At 45.1% G+C, this 20,711-nt stretch overlaps 2 protein-coding genes across 2 annotated transcripts in view; one reads left to right on the top strand and one right to left on the bottom strand.

The window, feature by feature from the left end:
* Nucleotides 1-1,710: 1,710 nt before the first annotated feature.
* Nucleotides 1,711-14,300, bottom strand: LOC119396030 (serine/threonine-protein kinase 40). Its single transcript, XM_037663070.2, has 8 exons — nucleotides 13,904-14,300; nucleotides 11,966-12,051; nucleotides 11,589-11,723; nucleotides 10,435-10,662; nucleotides 8,732-8,900; nucleotides 7,546-7,690; nucleotides 6,894-7,013; nucleotides 1,711-5,608 (listed from the first exon to the last, which is right to left on the bottom strand). Exons 1-8 carry the CDS (start codon nucleotides 14,031-14,033, stop codon nucleotides 5,206-5,208), a joined length of 1,416 nt encoding a protein of 471 aa, XP_037518998.1. The 5' UTR covers nucleotides 14,034-14,300; the 3' UTR covers nucleotides 1,711-5,205.
* Nucleotides 14,301-14,472: 172 nt separating this feature from the next.
* Nucleotides 14,473-20,711, top strand: part of LOC119396029 (protein downstream neighbor of Son) — a 41,473-nt gene continuing 35,234 nt past the window's right edge. The window contains exons 1-6 of the mRNA XM_037663069.2: nucleotides 14,473-14,599; nucleotides 14,791-14,890; nucleotides 15,333-15,525; nucleotides 16,213-16,300; nucleotides 19,089-19,181; nucleotides 20,098-20,271. Of these exons, the coding sequence (XP_037518997.1) occupies nucleotides 14,881-14,890; nucleotides 15,333-15,525; nucleotides 16,213-16,300; nucleotides 19,089-19,181; nucleotides 20,098-20,271 (558 nt within the window). The 5' untranslated portion in view covers nucleotides 14,473-14,599; nucleotides 14,791-14,880. The remainder of the gene's footprint in view (nucleotides 14,600-14,790; nucleotides 14,891-15,332; nucleotides 15,526-16,212; nucleotides 16,301-19,088; nucleotides 19,182-20,097; nucleotides 20,272-20,711) is intronic.

Below are 20,711 nucleotides of genomic sequence, written 5' to 3'. Positions count from 1 at the left end.
CGCGGCGGAAATCATTTTTAAAGTATTTTTCTTTGCGGCTTTTATACATATACATATACGGGACATGACGGCAACGCCGACGGCAAAAACCAGCCGAGAGTGTCCATATAATTGCTATCGCAATAAAAAAGAAAGTGCTCAAAGCCATCACGCGCGCTGACCAACAGACGCATCTTCTTGCTCCCTTGTCATCGTCCTTCTGCGTAGCTTTCAGTGCACTCACTGGTACGAAAGGAGAGAAAAAGCGCTTGAAACGTGCGACAAATCCATGTAACTCCGCTCGTACTTGTTGGATTCTAAAATTCTTTTGCGGCAGTCGATTCATGAGGCAGTAAGCTCTTTTAATGAAGCCATTAGACGATTACTTGGAAAAGTGTTGCAGGGCCCATTTAAGGTTTGACTGTGTATAAACACAAAGGCATGAAAAGGCACAAAATGTGTTGGATGCTGATGTATACGATGTGGACTGTGCCACTTTTGCGTCGCACAATTGTAGCTCTTCGAACCCGGCGTACTTCAATGTTCATAACCGAATAATAAAGCATGGTACTGTCAAATAACTCTGAATTAGCGCGAGTTTGATGCCGATAAATAATGGGAATTCGCTTGCAGCAACCAGAGGAACGGCCAATTGGCTGAATTTGTGTTTTTTAATACTGCCACGGTTCTGCACGCAGTGTGACATGTAAAATGTTTCAATGTGAAATTTCGGGACAATGAAATTGTGACACCATACATTTCATATGTGTCCGTATAGACTGTTTTATGCAAGATATATGGGCACCACCATCTTGGGCTGTCAACTTGCGTTTGTGGCTTGTGAACTTATACGATAAGGTCAGGAAATGCAGGATGCACCAACCCAGCATTTTTCATGTGTATACACCCACCATAGCGCTGCTCATTTAGTTTTTCAAGATCAGGAACTGCAAGGTTAACAGCCCAGTATGGCGGCACCGAAAGCCATCCGTAAAATAATCTATTGACCGCTTGTAGAAAACGTAGCTGCATCCTAATCACTTTCAAACGTTTCAAAGGTACTTTTCGAGGTGCTTCAAAGAAGCACCTGAAAAGTATAAATGAAAATAACAATTGGCAATTTTACTGAAATTGTGGGGAGTTAAAAAGCAAAACCCTGAAATACACAATATGTGTGCATTGTTCTGGGCTTACCTTTTGAAGTTTGATCATATATAGAATAGTTATAGTATGTCGATGTGAGGCTACTAATATTTGTCTATAATGATGTTGTGACCATAGCTTTGGCGACCTCATGGCTTTGCAGTTGTGAGGATAGCCTGACTATGAACCACTTGAGCAAAAATATCGAGAGCTTGTTGAGACTCTTGGTAGCACGTTTTCTTGAAGTAGCTGACGACTATCAGATTGAGGAATTATCCGCTTCCTAATGTTCAGTCGCCTACTTTCTGTAACTGAAATGAAGAACCGTTCCACCAGAGTAATGGGAAATGCAATAAATAGAGATTTTCATGAGGTGTCTTGCTGCAAAGATGCACTACGGCCTTATTATGAAAATAAGCAAGTGATGTCAACAACACGAATGGAAATCAGCCATTAGCTTTTACGATAAAGTCGTGTGTCATGGAACTCCTAAGTATCTAGCGCTTGGTATATATGCCAGAATGTGACCCCCAGAATAGATGCACTTGATACTACCCGTCTCAAGCGCAGTAAAACAGTAAACAGACGGAGGTAGCAAATGGCATTTATACAAACTTCTCATTTCAGAGCATTTGCAAAACTATACAACAAATGTCAATTTCATAAGCACATCGGGAAAAAAAAAGATTGATGAATTTATTACGAGATGAAACTTGCAAGAAATGATATGAAATGATGACCCTCGTGATTACACAGCACCATACAAAGTTCAGCAAATGATAAAACAATTCATTCAAGCTTAAAACAACGAGTGAAATTACAAGAAATTATCAATGTTTTTTTTCTTGACTGTCATTACAGGGTCACCACTTCTGTAAAAAAAAAATAAAATAAAAGAGGGGGGGGAGAGAGGTGTGTGTCTTTTGTGAAAAGTACGACACATGCAGTATACTGCAAGTCTCCTACACTGGAAAATAAAAACAAAAACAAAGTGGAAGTAGGTCAAGTAAAAAACATTTCACAGCTGATATTTAGTAAAAGCCTTTACACAAAGTTTAGTAGACCCTCTGAACTGTTTTGCAAATGTTTTTTTAGAATTCACAAAGTCCAGCAACGTACAGAAGTCCAGATGACGACAAAGCATGCGAAGCTTTAAGGTCTGAGGGAAAGGTGAATGTAAACATGAAATGGTTTTTACAATTGTTTACAGTTTCATTTATTATTTAATTTTCAGTAATCGAGCTGTGTGCTATGTATCAATCTGTGATAGAGCACTTGTGATACAGCTTTGAATGTGCCGATTTAGAGAGAATTGGAAAACCTCCACACGGCATGCCTGCTAGGAAGCTGGATGTGAGCTGACAATGGGAGGAAAGAAAAAACAGGCTGCACCAGCGATTTGATAACACTAATCATCACATCATCACTGCTTTTTGAATCTACATCCTTGGCATGTCCAACTTCGATACATGTGTATGAGAAGAAAAGAAAAACATGTACAACAAGTATGATACAAGGGGCACTGAATATACAAAAAATGTCTCACTAAATGACGAAGCTTTTGACAAGCGCAAAAAAATAGCTGCACTTCAACCAGTACTCTCCTGTGGTAGCCTTTTTCCTTCACAAAAAGACCGCGCGAAAAAAAGTTGGGTAAGGAACAACTATGTTACAAGAACCTCTGTAATGAAGAACATTATCATCAGCAGCAGAGAGATTACACCAGTTATCGTTTCACCCTAGCACCTTCCAAACAATTCTAAGTAGAATGAAATACCGCAAAATACACTTTAACCATCTTTATCAAAGGGACCGACAACCAATATTTATGGCACCCATTTTCTTAAACGCAATGGAAGGATTACCAGTCAGTGTGCCTAATCACGGAATGGTAACATATAAAACGCCGCGAGACATTTGTAATCAGGATTTTTCTACATGCGGCAAATATGAAGTCGTAAACAAAAGCGACAACACATGCTGCAAACAGTGAGCGCGAGAGCAGTTCGTGTTCCACGCGGCGGTTCACTACGCATGCGTGCACTCCGCGCACATGCGCTGCGGCTCAACATAGTCCACTGGCTGCCGCGAAGGCAGCGCCGCTTCTCACCGTGCAATTCCTTTTACCTCGTAAACAGCACAGAATAGAGCGGGGATATATAATAACATACACACTCCAATTTTGAGCACTAATTATGGTGCACACGACAGCATCAGACTACGTGACTACACATACGTACAGCAAATTGATCGACTCCACAATTGAGCTTCAAGGCTCTTCCACTAGGATGTGTGACGTACCGGTTTTTTGCTACTTTTAAACACGATTTAAAAATATGAATCCTGCTTACAACACGAAAAGGATGCTGGGATCTGTCACTGTATTTCACAGTGTTTTCATTTCTGTCGGGATCTCATCACACGTTCTGGCCAGTTGTTGGTCCCTTAAGGGAATATAATCGTTTCACTCGGAACTTTGTCACCAGCCATTAATTACTGTACTAAAGTTACGGCTAAGACTAAGAAACAACAGGTGATCACGACTGGTCGTGGCACTGTAGTGGAAGGAAGCTGACGTGGTGTAGGAGACGAGAACGTTCCGATTGTTTACAAAGTTAGACATGTCCATATAATGCGGTACACTCCATTTTGGTGCAGTATGGACACTTAGCACCCTATAGTAAGTGTGACCAGTTCGTTGTAGCATTCATTCCTATTGAGGTTCTGACTGCCCAAAGAGAAGTAAAAAAAGATGGTGACTGTAGAGAACTCTGCTTCCTGCTTAGGCAGAATTACTAGATTTGATATATAACAAATGCTGGGGTTAAGCATCCTGAAACCACGATATGATGATGAGGGATGCCGTAGTGGAGGGCTCTGGAAATTTCGACCACCTTGAGTTCTTTAACGTGCACATGAATCTCAGTACACGGGCCTCAAGCATTTTACTAGATTCGAACCTGGCTGCCTCGACACATAGAGATGGAGTGTGAATTGTATGTTTATCCACTGCTTTATATGTGCCAAACTACTCAAACAATCTGGCTCATTTTTCTGTTGTAACTAGGACCCAGCTTACCAGCCGATAGTGGTGCAACTAAATTCTATAGCGTAATGAAAGCATATGCATCCATTCGCTTCACCACATCACGGTATTCAGTAAATGTGACAGCTGGAGTAGTGAGAACAACAAGACGTCACAACGAACAGTGGCATAAGATCAATGAATCCCGGTGAGTTAAAGGCTGCAATCTATTGGATTCGCAGTGCAACATTCCACAGTGTAGCTGAATGCACCATATACGCGTGCAGGTGACGTATGTTCCAACAACAGTAGCTCTGTTGTTGGAACAGTCTAAAGCAGCACCGCTGTCCTGAACACCCACGTGCAGCTGCAGCTGCCACTATCCTAAACTACAGCTGAACCACGGCACAACAAACCCAGACAAAAAGAGTTATCATATGTACAACGAAAAAAGCCTAACGTTCTTCACACCGATGTCCACGCACAACAAACTTACACTTGTATCAAAGGTAGGAAGTAAGTGAGGTATTTTTTTGCGTCAAACATAACTTCATTACAATGCGGTATTACTGTACAGGTAACGGGACACGCGGAAGCAGGGAATGATGCTTATGATACAAACGAGTGAAAGTGCAATATGACAACAAGTGGTTGTGTAGCTTGCGCTGCATTTTCGTCCTGAGCGTCTACAGTCTGGCAAATCGCGGCAAATTCTCAAAAAGATGACTGCACCGTTTGAGGCTCATCTTGAGCCCACATGGCCTAAATAATAATCGTGGCTACCATCAGTGTCTTTCGCTTCTATAATGCTGCACACCTTGTACTTCTCAATCAAAAAAAGCACGCGCACTATGAACGTAACACAGTATTCCTGACAAATAAGTTGGGGGCTCAGAGTTTTCACGAAAGGAAGCGCAAGCAAGACCGATGACGATTACTGTGTGGTGATAACGAAGATCCAAAAGGTAGTACAGATGCTGCTGCCATTTTCACAAGCTTTTTGTACGAGGTTTCACACCGATATCGGACGTTTTCTCGCCCCACCGTCAGTGCGGGCATCAGGACGACGAAGAACTCGAGGAGGAGGCTGTGTGACGCAGCATGTTGTGGTACTGCATGCTTTCTATGGCGGTCAGGGGCCGGGCGTCCTCGTGTACTCGTTGTATGGACAGCACGCCAGGCTGCCTCCTCTTGGCGGGGGGACCAACTACGGGGGGCTTGTGAGTGTGTGGCGCGTGACCGATGCTGAGGCGCGTGCCGAAGATGAAGTCCCCCACGTTGCTTCCCGAAGGGTGCTGCAGCTCCGCCAGGCTGGAGGAGAAGGACGGTGTTGCGGCTGCACTTGCCGAGGCGGACTGCTCTGGACTCTTGTGCGCGTCGGCTTCCTCGCCACGCGCGTTGTCGTTGTCGTCGATGTCTGGCACAACTTGTAGAGGCTTTCCACTGGTGGCCAGAGAATTCCTGTCGAAACAGGAGAAGCTGCTAAGCACGTGCACACATGCAAATGAAACATTGCTAAGTCTGCTCAAACAGAGAAGCCCACATTGTTTAGAACTGCCAGAACAGACCAGACACCAATGCTCATGGTGAGATGCACTGTAGACGTGACTACATCACGACCATGAACGCCACACCATGAGCAGCTTTTCACAGCTGGTAACTTAATTAGGAAAAACGTGTTTTGTATTACTATATTAATGCGAACAAAGTCTCTTTCCACCTGCTAGAAATGCATCTGGCATACCATCGCATTCAGTATAAGCTGCAAAACACCAGCTGTGGTCACGGTGCTCTCTAAGTTGAGCTAGTGGCGCTCGCATGCAATGTTCTCTAGAAAAAAAAAAGTGAAGTGCTATGAATTGAAAGTAGTGTTTTCAGAAAAATGATAGGTGGTGACAGCGATAGGAATACAAAGTTTGTGCAGTGCAAATAAACGAAGACAGGAAAGAAAAGCGGAAACGGCGTGGACTGGCACTGTCCACAATGCTTCCGCGTTCCTTTCTTGTTTCCATTTTTTCCTGCTGCACAGACTCAGTGCCCAAGAATATGTACTGCCAACTAGCCCAAGAGCAAATTCTTTTGGAGCAATAGGAAGATGATATTAAATATGCTTCCGGAATACCACTTTGTGAATCTATCCATCAGTGTATGTGCAATGTATAGTTTGCGGTGCTGTCAACTTCTATAAATCAGTTCGTTATGTACACTAAAACTTTTTAATGTGTCTGCTGAAGACGGTGTCATTCGAGTTCTCTTGCACCTACTTTCTGTAACGGTCATGACAATTGTGCATGATAATGCTGACAGCAATTTCTAAGTAAATTCATGCCTCGAGTAAAGACCTTGCTTAGCTAGTCGCTGTATCCACAGACATTTTACCACCATAGACTAATGTTGGCTAACGGTTGGCTGTCCACTGTTATGACCGCAGCACTGCGTTCGTTTATTCACTACCCAATGAATAATTTGTGCACCGAATCTCTTTTCTGCATTGTCTCTCTGGGTCACTTTGCATAGTTCGTGCCTGGGAGTTAAAATGAAACAATCAGAGGCCCTGGCTTAAGCGCAAGAACATATCTGCGCCTCAGATGGAATGGGATAGATGAAAGCAGGCAACACGAATACCAAAGAACAGTTTCAGTTAGAGCAACACACAGTGCACAATGTCCACTAGAAGGGACCAATCATTGAATAGAACGGCCCAAGCAGCGTGCCGCCTCGACACGTTCTGTGAGCTGAAACATACCACACGGCCAACGTGCTTGCGACAGACTCGAGCACCTCGCCGGCCTTCATCCTCTGCTTGGGGTTGAGGACGAGCAGCTTGTGAATGATCATCCGTGTGTTCTCCGAAAGTGGCGACTCCCTGCGCGAAGAAGTAGTAGGTGTTGACGCCTCAATCGCTGTACTGTTAGATGGTGTACAAGACAGTTGCTCTCAGTACCCAAGTATGTATGTGTGGTCGCGGAAGTTTATGGACCACGATATACGAGAAAAAGCTGAAGCTCTCTGCAAATCCCGAACACAGCCTGGTGTTTGGACTTCCAGCTCCAATAGGAGTGTCAACGACATATGGTCAACGACTAATTTTTCGGACACGTTTTATAATTCAGGCACCTTTGCTGCACCACCACATACCTCATAGAGCCAATGTACAAAGACATCAAAAATTTAGGATGCTGAAACCCTGCCATTGGAATTTCTGGAAGATTTCGTGGTCTCTAGGGGGTCCGCAATATCATAGGCTGAATGCAATGTTTAAGCGTCTTACTGGTTTACCCTAATGCGAACCACAAGTGCACATGATAGTAGTTGCTGCTTTATATCCATCCTGCACTATGGACTTCAAAGGCATTGTTAAGCTGTGGCAGTGTATGCCTTGATAAAATGACACTCACTTGGGTAAGGTGAATTCAGCAGCCTTGATTTTCCTAAACAGTTCCTGTGGGTTGGAGTCGTAGAACGGGAACTGTCCGTAAAGCATGGTGAATAGCACCACACCCAGCGCCCACATGTCACTCGGCTTGCCCAGGTAGGGCTTTCCTGTAAGGCAGACAACATCACCACACTCAATAGCTTCATGGCCCTCTTCCATCCACTCTTTGCAACAAGGTATCATGGCGACAATTTATGACAGAATTAAGCATGTCTTAAGTGAGTCCTTGCTTAGCTGCACTCCGACAAAAAGAAAAAGTATTTCTGCCACACAACAATCGTCATCTATCTCGTGTGCTGTCCTTCGGTTATCATGGTGCACCCAGTACTTCCCGGTCGCGAACGACAGGTGGGTATCAGCGTGACACAGCACTCTTGATAGGAAAGCAGTGAGCAAAGAGTTCATCAGAAAGCAAGCAAGCCAAATGATGATTATTGTTGTGTGGCAGAAAGAACACCTCGAATACTTTCATTTGCCTTAGGTTGCAGGCACTCTATGCAGTCCGGTCGCTTAACTAAAATAAACCAGGCACATTGTGTGCAGAAATACTAAAGTGTTGCGTAGCATTATTCGGTTTTAATAGTACACTTACTTCAAATCTGCAAGAACACTAAACCTCTATTTAAATTCCAAAGAGGTGGCAGTCAATATTTCAAAAAGACTAGGATGATCCAACATTATGTTTATTTCAATGACAATACAATAGATACAGTGGTTCAGATAAGATGGAAAAAGGCACTATTTTCTACCTCCTGTTATGGGGCACAGCTTAGTGCCCACAATTCAATGACTGAGTCATACGCCTAACATTTCCTTTCTCACAAAGCAGGGAGGGGGTGGAGGGCATTGCTTATGAAATGTCACTTCGCTTTTTCTTCTGATAAAGAACTTTTGAATCCAAAATTAATGACAATGGAATTCTCAAAGAATAATTGATCAGTCTAAACTGATTTAGTGTTTCAAGTGGGTGTCCCCTTAAATGACATGAAAAATGAGTGAAGTGCGCCTAACGTAAGCATTCAACAAGCGACATTCAACACCGTGCACGAACTGGGTATGAAAAATGACAGCACCTTCCAAACTTTGGGTGTGGCTAATGGAACAAAGCACACGCACACATACAGTCATGCAGCAACACTCCCACCTACCGCTGAGCACGTCGGGGCTGATGTAGGCGGGACTTCCGCGTTGGTCCTTGAGAAGGTCGTTCTCATTGATGAGGTGCTTGCCGAGGCAAAAGTTCGTGATGGTGACCTTCCGTTTCCGCTTGTCGAAAACCATGTTGCCCAGTTTCAGGTCTCGGTGAACTATGTTCAACTGCACGAGAATGCAAGAAAGAGTGAGTGAATGCCAAGAAACAGGGAGGAATTTCACACTGCAATTCCTTGCAGTATGTTACAGGCAAGGAAGAAACACGTGAGCATTACTTTGGGGGAGGGGCCCGGTTTTAGCCTATGGATCGTTTTTCGGTGTTCAATTCAAATCTCCCTTTAGCCCTTGACGTCAACTCCCGCTTCCGTCCCGTCCCGTCACGTCACGTCACGTCACTTCCGTGCTCCTGAGACTGCAATGCACGCACGTCTGCATCAAGCAGTGGGAGAAGCAAGACCGATGGATAGTGTAGCAGCTGATGAAGGGAAGCGACATGTTGACTGGTACAGCTTGCCACGAGAGCCGAGACGAAGCACCATACCGCCGATTAATGACCTAACGCAACATGTACCACACATTCTCTTGAGACACTATGTGTGGACCAGCTGCTATAACAAAGAGTGCAGTAGCTTTTCCATAGTGCATATATTCAGTTTCCAAACAGAGAGATGAGACATACACTGTTCGTTAGCAGGCGATCCCAGTAGTTGTACTCGTAGGAGCGCGGCGCGCACACGTTCCAGCCGAGACAAAGTGCCACTTCGATGCTGCCATCCTTCCTCTCTCTTGCCACCATTTCTCTCTCCCGCGTTTCTGTGGCCTCACTCTTTCACAGACAGCATTTTCCAATTTGACAGTCCTATCACTAACGCAATAAGAAAATTCCTTCACAGATGTACGCTGATCTGACAACTGATGTTGCAAAGTGAGCGAAGATGTTTAAGCAGGTCCACTGCTGGCTCATGGCATTGCTCGAATGTGGGCTTTTCTAGCTCTTGCTGCACTCTCAGCAGGCAGTCAGCCCACACTTCTGCTCAGTGCGGGCAGACTGCCTACACCTGTGAAATAAAACAAAGCTTCTACCTTCCTTTATAGCAGTGTTAATGTTCATGGGACCACAATGATTGCTCTGAACAGTCAGCTTCGTTTCAGGGTGCTGCACCCATAAACAAACTAGGCTTTAATGTCCGACATGTGTGGTATGCCGGCCTGCATGGTGAGCTAAACTTTATTCCTTGGCATGCCTCACTGGGGAAGCTTTCCTTTATTGGCAAGCAACCATCTATTGGCTATATACGCATGGGGCAACGTAAATGCCATTCTGTAAGCTTGCACTCACGTGAGTCTCATTCGCCATTTCTAAGAGCATTTCAGACCGAAAACAAAGAGCGAGGTAATTGCCCTTGGCAAAAACGGGTTGGACACATCAAGAATAACCGAAACATGACATAGTTTGCATCAAAGGGGCATTGTCACGGAACTGACCACCCATTGTTATGGCTCAGTGGCATGGGTTTGATCCCCTCCTACAGCAACATTTCGAAGTGGGAAAAATGCAAAAACACATGTGCGCTTAAAATTGGGTGCACATGAAAGAACCACGGGCAGGAAAGAGTAATCTATAGGTGCGCCTTTTAATTGTATCCTAATTTTGGCACAAAAAGCCCCAAAAGTTAGCTCAATTTTTAATTGAACTGACCTTGTGCAGAGCGGTGACGATGCGCACAATATCCTGGAAGATGAAGAGGGCCTCCCGTTCCTGCAGGCGCTTCTCGCGGATGACATAGTGCTGCAGATTCACCAGGTCGACCGTGGCCGTGCCGAAGTCGTGCCTGCACAGGCAGTCAAGCACCAGGCACAGGCGCTGCTGCTGCCGTCCCGTATACACCAGGCCATCTGTGGTCTCTCGCATCTCCCAAGCACGGTCCTGGGGTGTAGAATGGAAGGCATGACAGTTATTGCACAATCGAACCTCCTAGAGCAACAGAAGGCTGAGCTAGTTGGCAGAAGTTCATCATGAAAGAAGGCAAGGAGTGGAAATAACAATACAAGGTAGAGAAGCAGGCACTTGTGTTGTCTGGCTGTTTAATGTTGTGCCCATGTTCACACGCATCAGCGTCATTCGTGATAAACATTTCGAAAAGCGTAAATGTATCCGGCTAATCGGAATAATGTCCGAGAAACTCATCAGCAGCATTGGAGTGACCATGTAATGGCTTCAGGTTAGCAAATATACAATTATGTATAAACCTAGTTTAACACATAGGAGGCAATGCTGCAAATTGTGGTAGCTTATCTCACTGCTAAGCATTGGCAACTAAAAAACATCGCATCACACATGAAAGGAAGGAACAGGTGTGTACCATATGATTCGATGAAAAATTTATTCTCGTGCTTTTATGTGGCAAAGAATGGCATATAATTATTAGGTACACACTGCAAATGTGAGCGCACCTTCTAAGAATCAAGGAGCCCAATGTTACGACCAGTGAGCGCAGTGTACTGTTTGTGCAAAGCAACATGTCGCACACTACAAACACAAAGCTGCACGAATAAACAAAAGGCGCGTAAATAAAACTTTACATCTTGAAGTTGCAGTTGTAACGTGTTATGTTATTCTGTAGAAAGAGTCGCAGAATAATAACAACTGCACCAAAATGCAGGTGGATTGAGACTTCTACGAGCACAATACCTCGCATAGCTTTCACAACATCGGTGTCAAGTATATTATTTGAATTACTCTATGTTCTTTCAGTCATCTTTAGTACATGTGCTTTGTTGCCAAACCCCCAAAATACATATATAAAGAAATCTAAAGAGACAACGAACTGAACGACACCATCGCAAACTTGCCTTAAATATTCCGTGGTGGTGCACAACACCGTCCTGATCGTGAAGCATGGAGAGCAGTGAATACTCGGTGTGCAGTAGCATTTTGCCCTGGCGGTCCTCCTGGGTCTCTTCCTCCGGGCTTCGTATGATGAGAACCTGAAAACAACACAGCCACACGTCGTCACAGTCACACACAGTAGCGTTCTAGGAAACACATAAACGCGTATGCAGAAACTTTACGACCTTGCCGCTTCCACAGCTAGCAAAATAAGCTTTCACGGCATGTGCATGACGAGTGCAGTTAAATATGAAGTTGAATGTGTAATTGCTGACGCTATTTTAACTTCAAATGTTTACACGCACACTGTGATCCACTGGAGCAACAAAGGGTCATTTACCTTAATGGTGTAAAAGTCGTCGGTGCCTTCCTTCTTGGCCAAGCACTGCGTAATGCTGCACACTGGCGATGTTCCCAACTTTGGACCTGCATTGATAGCAGAGTACTCAGTGATGGTAGGATGTGGGCAACTATAGACGAAAACGTAAGATAAAATAAAACATAACTTTTGAGCAGGAGTTCACACCTTATTCCAAAACCATAAAGATGGAATGAACACAAATACATAACATATGCAAAGTGCTGAAATGCACATCAGGATGTGCAAATTAATGGTAAGATAGCTTTTGTTCTAATTTTGTCACATTAAGGTGGACAACACATGTCTATAAAACTGAAAGATATCAAATGGCCTGAACTGCTGGAAACAAAGAAAAATGCTTGATCTCAACCTAGCAAAACCAAGTTAAAAGGTGAAAATGAGACAGCTGTGTGGTAGTATTTGTGGTGCAAGTTATAGCAATTACAGTTGAGGAAAGAAGGGGAACCACTTCTTTGCACCCCCTCCTTGCATCACTGCAAGAACTCTGTGTTGGGTGCTGAAAGGCAGCACAGATTGTCATTTATTTATGATACTTCAAAAATGGCCCAAAGAGCCAGTCTACAGAGGAGTCGGTACGACTGCCATCATAACAAAATAGATGTGATGGTGATCCTTACATGTTCTTGTTCATGGCCGTGCCAAAAATATGAAGTGTTGGTAGCATGTTTGAGAATATTGTGGGCCACCTATGGTGGCCGATACGGCTAGACAGCTGGTTTGATAACGAAGCTGTTAAGAGGTAGTGAACGATAGAACTTATCATAAAGGCAAAACTTATAGACACAGCACCGTATTTATGGGCTGGACATGCGACGTGGCAGCTATGAACCCACTTGTGCTTAATTCTAAACAACAGGCCCAACATATCCGCTATAGTCATGTAAAAACAAGAGACGCCCTTCAGGAAAACATGTCAAGGTATGGGTTCTGGCATGATAGTAATGAGTGTTTTTTCATGTGTGTCAAGTGTACAAAGAAAGCAATGTTGAGCAATACATTTGCAAGGTGAGCCTAATTCCACTGTGGGCTTAAAAAAGGGTCAGCAATTGTTACAAGCTGTTTGGTATACATAACATTATTCTTATTGATGAAGCAGTGCATCCTTCCCGAGAACTACACCAATAACTCGTAAATGATTGTTGCCTTAAACCTACATGACTCCTAGAGGTGATCCTCAAACAAACCAAGCACGCTAGCCCATAAGCCAGAACTTTACAAGGCAAAGCAAACCAGAACGATGAACAATTCAACTGACGAAGCAAGGTAGTGAATTCTGGTGACATTGGTGACGTTTGCAGCGAGCCAGGAGGAAGTTATGCAGCAGGGAGCTAATGTGTTGACCCAGCAGGAAGAGGTATGAATCGATAGAAAGTGCGTGGCGGTAATGGCAAGTGTAACGCACGGCGTTGTGGGGCACCATGACCGTTCGTGCTAGTGAAGCAGGTTACGGCCACTTTCGATTGCGATCAAACTAGATCCGGATCGAATTTCTGGACCGCGATTGGCTCCCTTCCGCATCTCACGCCACTCAGCCAACCACGATCAAGAAATTCGATTCCGATCGGGCTCGATCTTGATCGAAGGCGCTAGTATCAGTAATAAGGCGATGGCTTCCGATCGCTTCTGAGAGTTACATTGACGAAATGATGAGCACGGCAGCAAGATATCTTTGTATTTTTTTCCCCCCAGAATTATTGCGTAAGCTACAGGCGCGTCTGTTGGCTTATTGCGCACCAATACAAAAACACCGCGCAGTTCCACGAGACATCTTTTTCCGAACCATGCACTCAGTCTGCTGCGAGGCTAAAGATGAGTTTGGTTAGTCCCGCAATCGCTGTTTTTTTTTTTTTTTTGCACTTATCGCTTCAGTGTGTCGTTTCAGACGCGGCTGCTTACCAAGCAAGTAAGGGCCCGCCTTCCTGACTCCATTCAGCTTGACGGGGCTGCCTTCTTTCGGGCACTCGTTGCTCTGAGAGTCGTCACTACTCGTCGAAGGACCGGCGTCGTCGTGCGCGGTCGTTTCCATGTTCGCATGAGCTAGATTGCGCTACGAGAGGAAGCCGCTTGATAGCACAGACTCAGTCGTCATCCACATTGGGTAGCCACTAGGAAGTAAAATCTGCTGCGCATATCAGCTTAGCGCTCTTTATCAGCTACTGGGCCAAGGTCTTTTCAGGTACGGAGACTTCTTCCTGTGCGAAGAAAACGAACGCAACGGCAACACGCCGACCAAGGGAGGAAAAAACTCGCCAACAAACTGAAAATAAACATAGCAGACATCATAACGCCGCCATAGATGTTAGCTTCGCAGCAACGCTTGCGTCGTAAGCGCGTTATAATCTTTAATACGTGTTTTATAAACTTTGAAACTTCTAATTAAACATAAAAAATTTTCTGTTAATGCGTGCAAAATATTTTACTCATATTTTTAGCTATATATAGCTCAGTGCTTTGATTTTCTGCGCGGCATCTACAGTGGCATGCGTGATCGTTTTGTTTGAGGCGGCAGGATTGTACAAATTGTAACGGTTGTCGCGTTGTAACTTTACTTGCAAACTAGTCATGAACAATATCGCACAGCAAGATGCTTAGGTGGGTGTCTTTCTGCTAAATCTGCTGCGCTGGAACTTGTAAATGTTTGCTTATTTGCCTCACAAACGTAGTTTGTTATGCTTCGGCGTCAGTCAGCAGAGGCGGCAATGGAGGGTGGGGGGCTTGGCTTTGTATTTCCAAGTGTGTTCGTTCTTTGCCGAATGTTTACTAACCTTGCTGTCTTCTTATAGCTCAGAAACACTGCCGTGAATCACGCATCATCAGTCACTCCGCATCACAAGTCACTCAAAGTTTTCTTGCTGCCGGAAAACAAAAAAGCCATGGAATCCGGTAAGTTTTTCAGGCCGGTTTAAATTCGCGTAGCTTACAAAAGCCTCACGCATTCGGGCGGTGTTTATCACTTGATACGACTGGTAACGTGTGTTATTAGGTTGTTGAAATCTTCGAATTCACCTATCCTAGGATGTTTCTTACATTCTTAAGCGTAAAATGGGGAACCCGCGTTTTCTCGGTGTGATTGTAAGATGCTGTCATTCAAACTGCCGTTTGTGATGTCTCCCCATTGAATTTTAACCTTCAGTACTTCAAGTGAATATAGGAACTCGACGAATTAATGTCCCCGCTGTCTAAATTGGTTACTGTCGCCAAATAACTGGTTGCAGCGCTACTTGAACTCTCGTCAGCGCACATGTCGAATCATTTCCTGAGAGAAGTTTCGGAGCTTTGGAGCAGCAGTGCTCAATACTGCGTTTTTCCTTTTAAATTATTCCAGCCCCCTTAAAAGACGCCGAAAATGCCACCGCTGCAAAGACGACGCAATGGATGAAGCCTAACGATATCCTCAAGCTTCGCAAGGCCGTTAAGCGTCGTCTACAGCCCAGAGCTCTACAACCGGTCAGCGTGAACGCCATCAACGGTGCTACAAGTCTCCCCGTGAAGCGTGAATGCAGTCTCAACCCTTTCCGGTAAGTGAGCCTTCATGTTCATTAAACAAAAGAGTAGTGGCATTAGGTTTTTGGCTTTGTTTTGTGCGCTAAATGAGGATATTTATCCTCTAAACCCGAGAAAGGACGCTGGTGAGCCAAAATGACTTACTGTTTTAACCATTCTATCAGCCAGCTTTCATTTTCTCAGTAAATGTGTATGTGTCATGGACCAGGACTGCGCGAGAATGGCAAAATGGGGGTGGGATATAATAACGCTTGTGTATTCGAACTCATGTGAAGCGTTCACAGGTTGAAACATGACATTGAAGTTTGTGGTATAACGAATGATACGCGCAATTACTTGAGATAACCACATTGTATGGCAATGTATCTCACCGCTAATGGTAATCTTGGATCTGGGGTAAGGGTTCGAGCTGAAGTTGTGCTGATATGATATGGTGCATGCAAAAGTATGGGCATTACTTAGCACTAAGCTCTTGTGTTTCGCTCCGTGAGTACTATATATATTAAACAACCCAGGCTGCTCAAAATGAACGTTTTCCCCACTGCTCCTATAGCTTACATGGTGATTGCAGATGAATTGAAACTCGCGCTTTTGTTTGCTTTATTTTCTTTTTTTGTGAACATTCTGTTGTGTGGCTGTGGAGCTCATGCACTTTGGCTCTTCAAATTGCTGTGTGTAATCGTTGTTGCTTATTCCGACAGGTGTCCGGTGCAGAAAAAGCCTCGGTTGGAAGATGTTTACCCACTGCTTCACCGGACAACAGCGCCTCCACCGGCTACGTTGCCACAGGTTAGTCGTGAACGAGAATACTACTTAGGAAGTTCATGTGCACTTCGTTTGCCCCCTTTTTTTTTCTGGCGAAAAAATGTTGCAGGAAAGCGCCTCCCCGTCCACTTTGCCGGTAATTTCGACTAGTTGATGGGGGGGAAGCGAGTGGGGGGGCTTGTTTTGAAACTTTACGGCAGTGCAATCCAAATTTGCCCGACCCCTGAGTGAGGGTTCATGTTCCATATGCCATCACTGGCCTTTACTGCCCTTCAGCTGGTGTCCAGTTTCTTGTGTGGAACACATCTCACGTGCATAAACGACATCAGGTTGACGCCGCCTTTTTTTTTTATTTATCATTAGGGTTAGTCTTGCAAGTTGGCAAAGCCAGCGTAGCACTGTACAGTAACTCAACTACAGAAATGTGAGTGGCACGGGTTGTCCAGAGCTGGGCAAAGATGCGGCTTTCTGACCTCCTGTTTCATTGTCAAGGATAAATGCAATTTTTATCCAAGAATCGAATAGAAACGCACAAGTAGTACTTTCTGCCATCTTGCAGTGTGCACTGCAATGATAATTTTAGCATGAGTGGCGAGTGCTATTCGTGGGATTGTACTAAAGAGTTGCTTTGCCATCGTGTTTGTACTGGATTATGCTGCTGGAGTTGCAATTTGTGATACATTTACCTCATTATCTCAATGACTATAGTGCTATTGTCTGTAATAATGTGCTAGATGCTCTCAAGTACTAATCTATCGCTATGTGTAACCTAATTTAGTGTTTGCCTTTAGTCTGCTTTTTAAATAAAGAAGAAAAAAAGTGATCGAGGTCTAGTCTTAGCCTAGGTCCTAAGGCCTTGGCTAACAACACACTTTCTTTTGGGACGTTAAACCCCAGATATTATTATAACACACTTTCGGTGTGCACAAGACTCGGAGATCGCAGTAACAACATAAATTACTACAGCAACATTTTTACTTTTTTTTTTTTATGGTACAGTCGAACCCGTTTATAACGAACTCGAAAGTATCGCGAAAAGTGGTCGTTATATCAGTAGTTCGTTGTATATGGACTCGCCCTTAAAACGTGCGCTTAGCGGCCAAGCCGTTTTTTTTTCTTTGCACTTTTATTGAAGTGCTAACAACCCCTTCGGTGACAAAACTAAGCCTTTTCGCGTTGTGAAGCGACGCCCGCTGCGTGCTCACGAGTGAATTAACCGCCTTTACAATGAGCTGACACCGTTTCACCGAAGCGCGGTACCGCGATTTGGAGCCGATCGTCCCTGACTAGTTGCGTGCAGCGCGTCACCTACTCGGCTCGCGGAGTCACTGCCGGGCCGCTTGCTGTATGCCGTATGCGCGCGCTTGTACGTTCTTCGTGCTTGCTTCACTCCGGACCGCGCACGGGTGCGGCGACTAGCCTCTTCGTTCAACGCGGCGAAAACAAGCATTTTGCAAGCAACGCGCACTCTACGTCTCCGCGATGCTCTCGCGGCCCTGCACGACGATGCGCGGCGCACTTCAGTTGTCACCTAGTCAAACACGCAGTATACGCTCGCTGTCAGTGCATCGACGTTTCTCGGTACCCGCGCCGCTCAACAACAGCGAGCAACTTTCGTTTCTACAAAGCGGCGCGCACTTTAAAGCGGTCTCGCACGACGCGGCGAACTTGCGAACGGCAGCATGGCGCGCTCGTACCGCCGTCAATCCGCAGTGTACGGCGTACGCCACACGCGCAGCCGAGCAGATACCTACAGATGACTGTGATAAGGTTGTCGGCTGTAAGTCATAATGGCACGTTCATCGACGGCCGCCACCTCGCCTTCGCTCTTTTCTGATGCTTATCCGCGAAGGCATCGCCGCAATCGCGCGGAAGTCGTAGTCACCGATCGACCGGTCTCTGCCGTTACCGATAAGACGGACGACCTTTCGCGGCACATTGTGGCGTCGCCGAGTTTAGGGACGCAGTGAACCTTTATGCGATGGAAAGTTATCGCGGTTATCACTCCTTGCATTTATGCCTTCTTGCGTTCCAAGGCATTGTTTGGTTCATCGCAGGCGGTCGTAGCTGCAGAGAACGGCGTCAGGAAAGGTTACCTGCGAAAGCTGACCGCAAGGCTTCATGCTGCCTACTATTTTTTTTTTCCTCACTGCCATTCTGCCACTGAAAAAACGTCTGGAAAGTGAGCGACCTCGCTCGCAGCGTCCGAAATCTGCGTGCGGTTCTCGCCGATCAGGGATATCTTAGTCACAAGTAAACTGAAGCGGGGCACGCGAGAGCGCGCGCCCCTGTCACGCTTTAGAAGGCATGTTTTAACTTTTTCTTCGTGTGCGCCATATTTTTACCGCGACCGCGTCTGAAGTGTTCGTTGTAAAAGTAGGAGGCTTTGAAAAATGTTCGCTATATGTGGACGCAGCTTCAATGGTTAGCATAGGAAAATCGTAAGTGCACCCAAATATGATCGTTATAACCGATAGATCGTTATATCTGGGATCGTTATAAGTGGGTTCGACTGTATATGCCTTCTTACGCTTAAACTTTAATTTTCATGACCGCCAATTCACGCAGCACCACTTAAGTTTCGTGACTTAGAGCAGCTGTGGTGTACCTGAGTGAGAGATCGTGGGTTTGACTCCCTGCTACAACTCCCACATTATAGTGGAGGGACGAATGCAAAAACTCTCTGGTACATAATTTGATTTGCACGTGTCTTGCCCCAGGTGGTCTAAATTAATGTGAATCCTCTGGCCGAACATTATCAGCCAATCATTTTATTCGTTATAGTCTGTTTTTTTTTTTCTGCACTTCTCAGAGACTCACGGTTTCGAAGGTTGCCGTAGACTCCTATGATGATGAAACAAGACACTCTCTGGTAGACGGTGTAAAGCCTGAACAGTCAAAACAGGTGAGTCCACATAGCACGTAAACTTTGAAAGTGAGTTTCGAAATTTGGCTGTACAGCAGCGGTAATAAAAGCTATGGCTATAAAATTTGCAAGGAATGTTAAAGATTGTCGCAGGTTGTAGTAGAGCTCAAAATTAGTTTTAAACTGTATTTAATGTTTGTTTTTGTTTTAAGCTTTTCTACATATGTACTTTTTTGTTAAAATCTACCTGCAGAGCATTGGTGTTTGGTACAAATGTTTGCTAACATTGCCATTTGAAAGAAGGCTCTTTCCACATATCATATATTGTTTTTTTTCTGAAGGTGATTTGACGCCAGAATTCGAGAAACATAGATACCGGCCTCCAGAATGACTGAATTCTGGACGTCGATATAGCTTTTGTTTCACGCTTATGCTTCAACAAATGGTGACAACAAATTGCCTCACGAAAAAAAAAATGCTTGAAACCAGTCACGTCTGTGTAGCTTCCCGAACAAAGCGTTGTTAGTCGCAATAGGCGAAAAAATAATACAAGTACTATTCAGAAAAGTTCAGTGCTTATGAACGTACATATTAAGAAAATAATATGGGACAAAGACAGTCGTGTGCATGCGGGCTGCTAGCGAAAGGTCCGTGAGCCGCGTGTGTGAGACCCCTGCTCTGTCAGGTGACTGCAGAATCTCATAGTCGAATTTCTTGACCAGACAAGGTCTCGCCCAACCTCAAACCTGTGAAGCACTGCTTAGTTCTCTGCCGTCCCTGACTACGTTTACCTTCTCGTGGTACCCATTCAGTTGCTCTAATGTTTGCCACGCGCTTTATTTGGCGTGTACAGCTCCACTTCTTTCCTCCGAGCGTCAACCAGAATATATAGTCTACCCCTTTTGACAGATTTGTCAACAAGTGCTCAAATAGGAATGTCTCCCTGTGACTGCAGTCACGAAGACTGCCGGGTCTTCCCCTGGACTGGAGCCTGAAGACTCGCGTACGCTTCTGCTCGACCAGCCACTTCCCCTGGAGCGGGAGCCTCAAGACGTGCGAGGAGGCCAGCGGAACGACTGGTTTTGTGCGGGCCATCCACTCGACAGGCAGCGAGGAGTCTGCAGCCGAGGTAAGTGCCACATGCTGGAGAGCAACTGCTACATTCTAGTCAAAGGGGCTGAAGCTCCTTCACCGTGTCTACCGTTGCATTAAAGGGATCATGCAAAGGGAAATGCAAAGAACACCAGCATGCTTAGAGGTGGTCGAAATTAATCCGGAGTCCCCCACTACGGCGTGCCTCATAGTCATCTAGTGGTGTTGGGGCCTAAAACCTCGGCAGTTATGTGCTCGCTGAGAACACTCGCGATCAAGCAAATATCCCTACTAATCCTTGCGTCCGAAATGCTCTCAAACAAAATTGCAACCACTCTTCAGCTCCTCTTAGTACCACGGAAGGTAAGGTCACTGAGAAAGTTGCGTGGTCATGGGCACTGTGGAAAGGCCAGCCGAAGCATCATGGGGTCACTTCCACTGTTGTAGTACGTCAAAGAGGCAGTCAATTACAATGAC

Source organism: Rhipicephalus sanguineus, chromosome 6 (assembly GCF_013339695.2).
Source record: "Rhipicephalus sanguineus isolate Rsan-2018 chromosome 6, BIME_Rsan_1.4, whole genome shotgun sequence".
In the NCBI taxonomy this organism is placed as follows: Eukaryota; Metazoa; Arthropoda; class Arachnida; order Ixodida; family Ixodidae; genus Rhipicephalus; species Rhipicephalus sanguineus.
This window is presented reverse-complemented; position numbering and strand designations above follow the sequence as displayed.

Excerpts from the sequence above, each read along its gene's own strand:
- LOC119396030 (XM_037663070.2), bottom strand. The coding sequence starts at position 14,033 with ATGGAAACGACCGCGCACGACGACGCCGGTCCTTCGACGAGTAGTGAC. Across the intron at positions 8,901-10,434 it reads TCGTCACCGCTCTGCACAAG|TTGAACATAGTTCACCGAGA; the intron begins GTCAGTTCAATT and ends ATTCTCGTGCAG. Across the intron at positions 7,691-8,731 it reads CAGCCCCGACGTGCTCAGCG|GAAAGCCCTACCTGGGCAAG; the intron begins GTAGGTGGGAGT and ends TCTGCCTTACAG.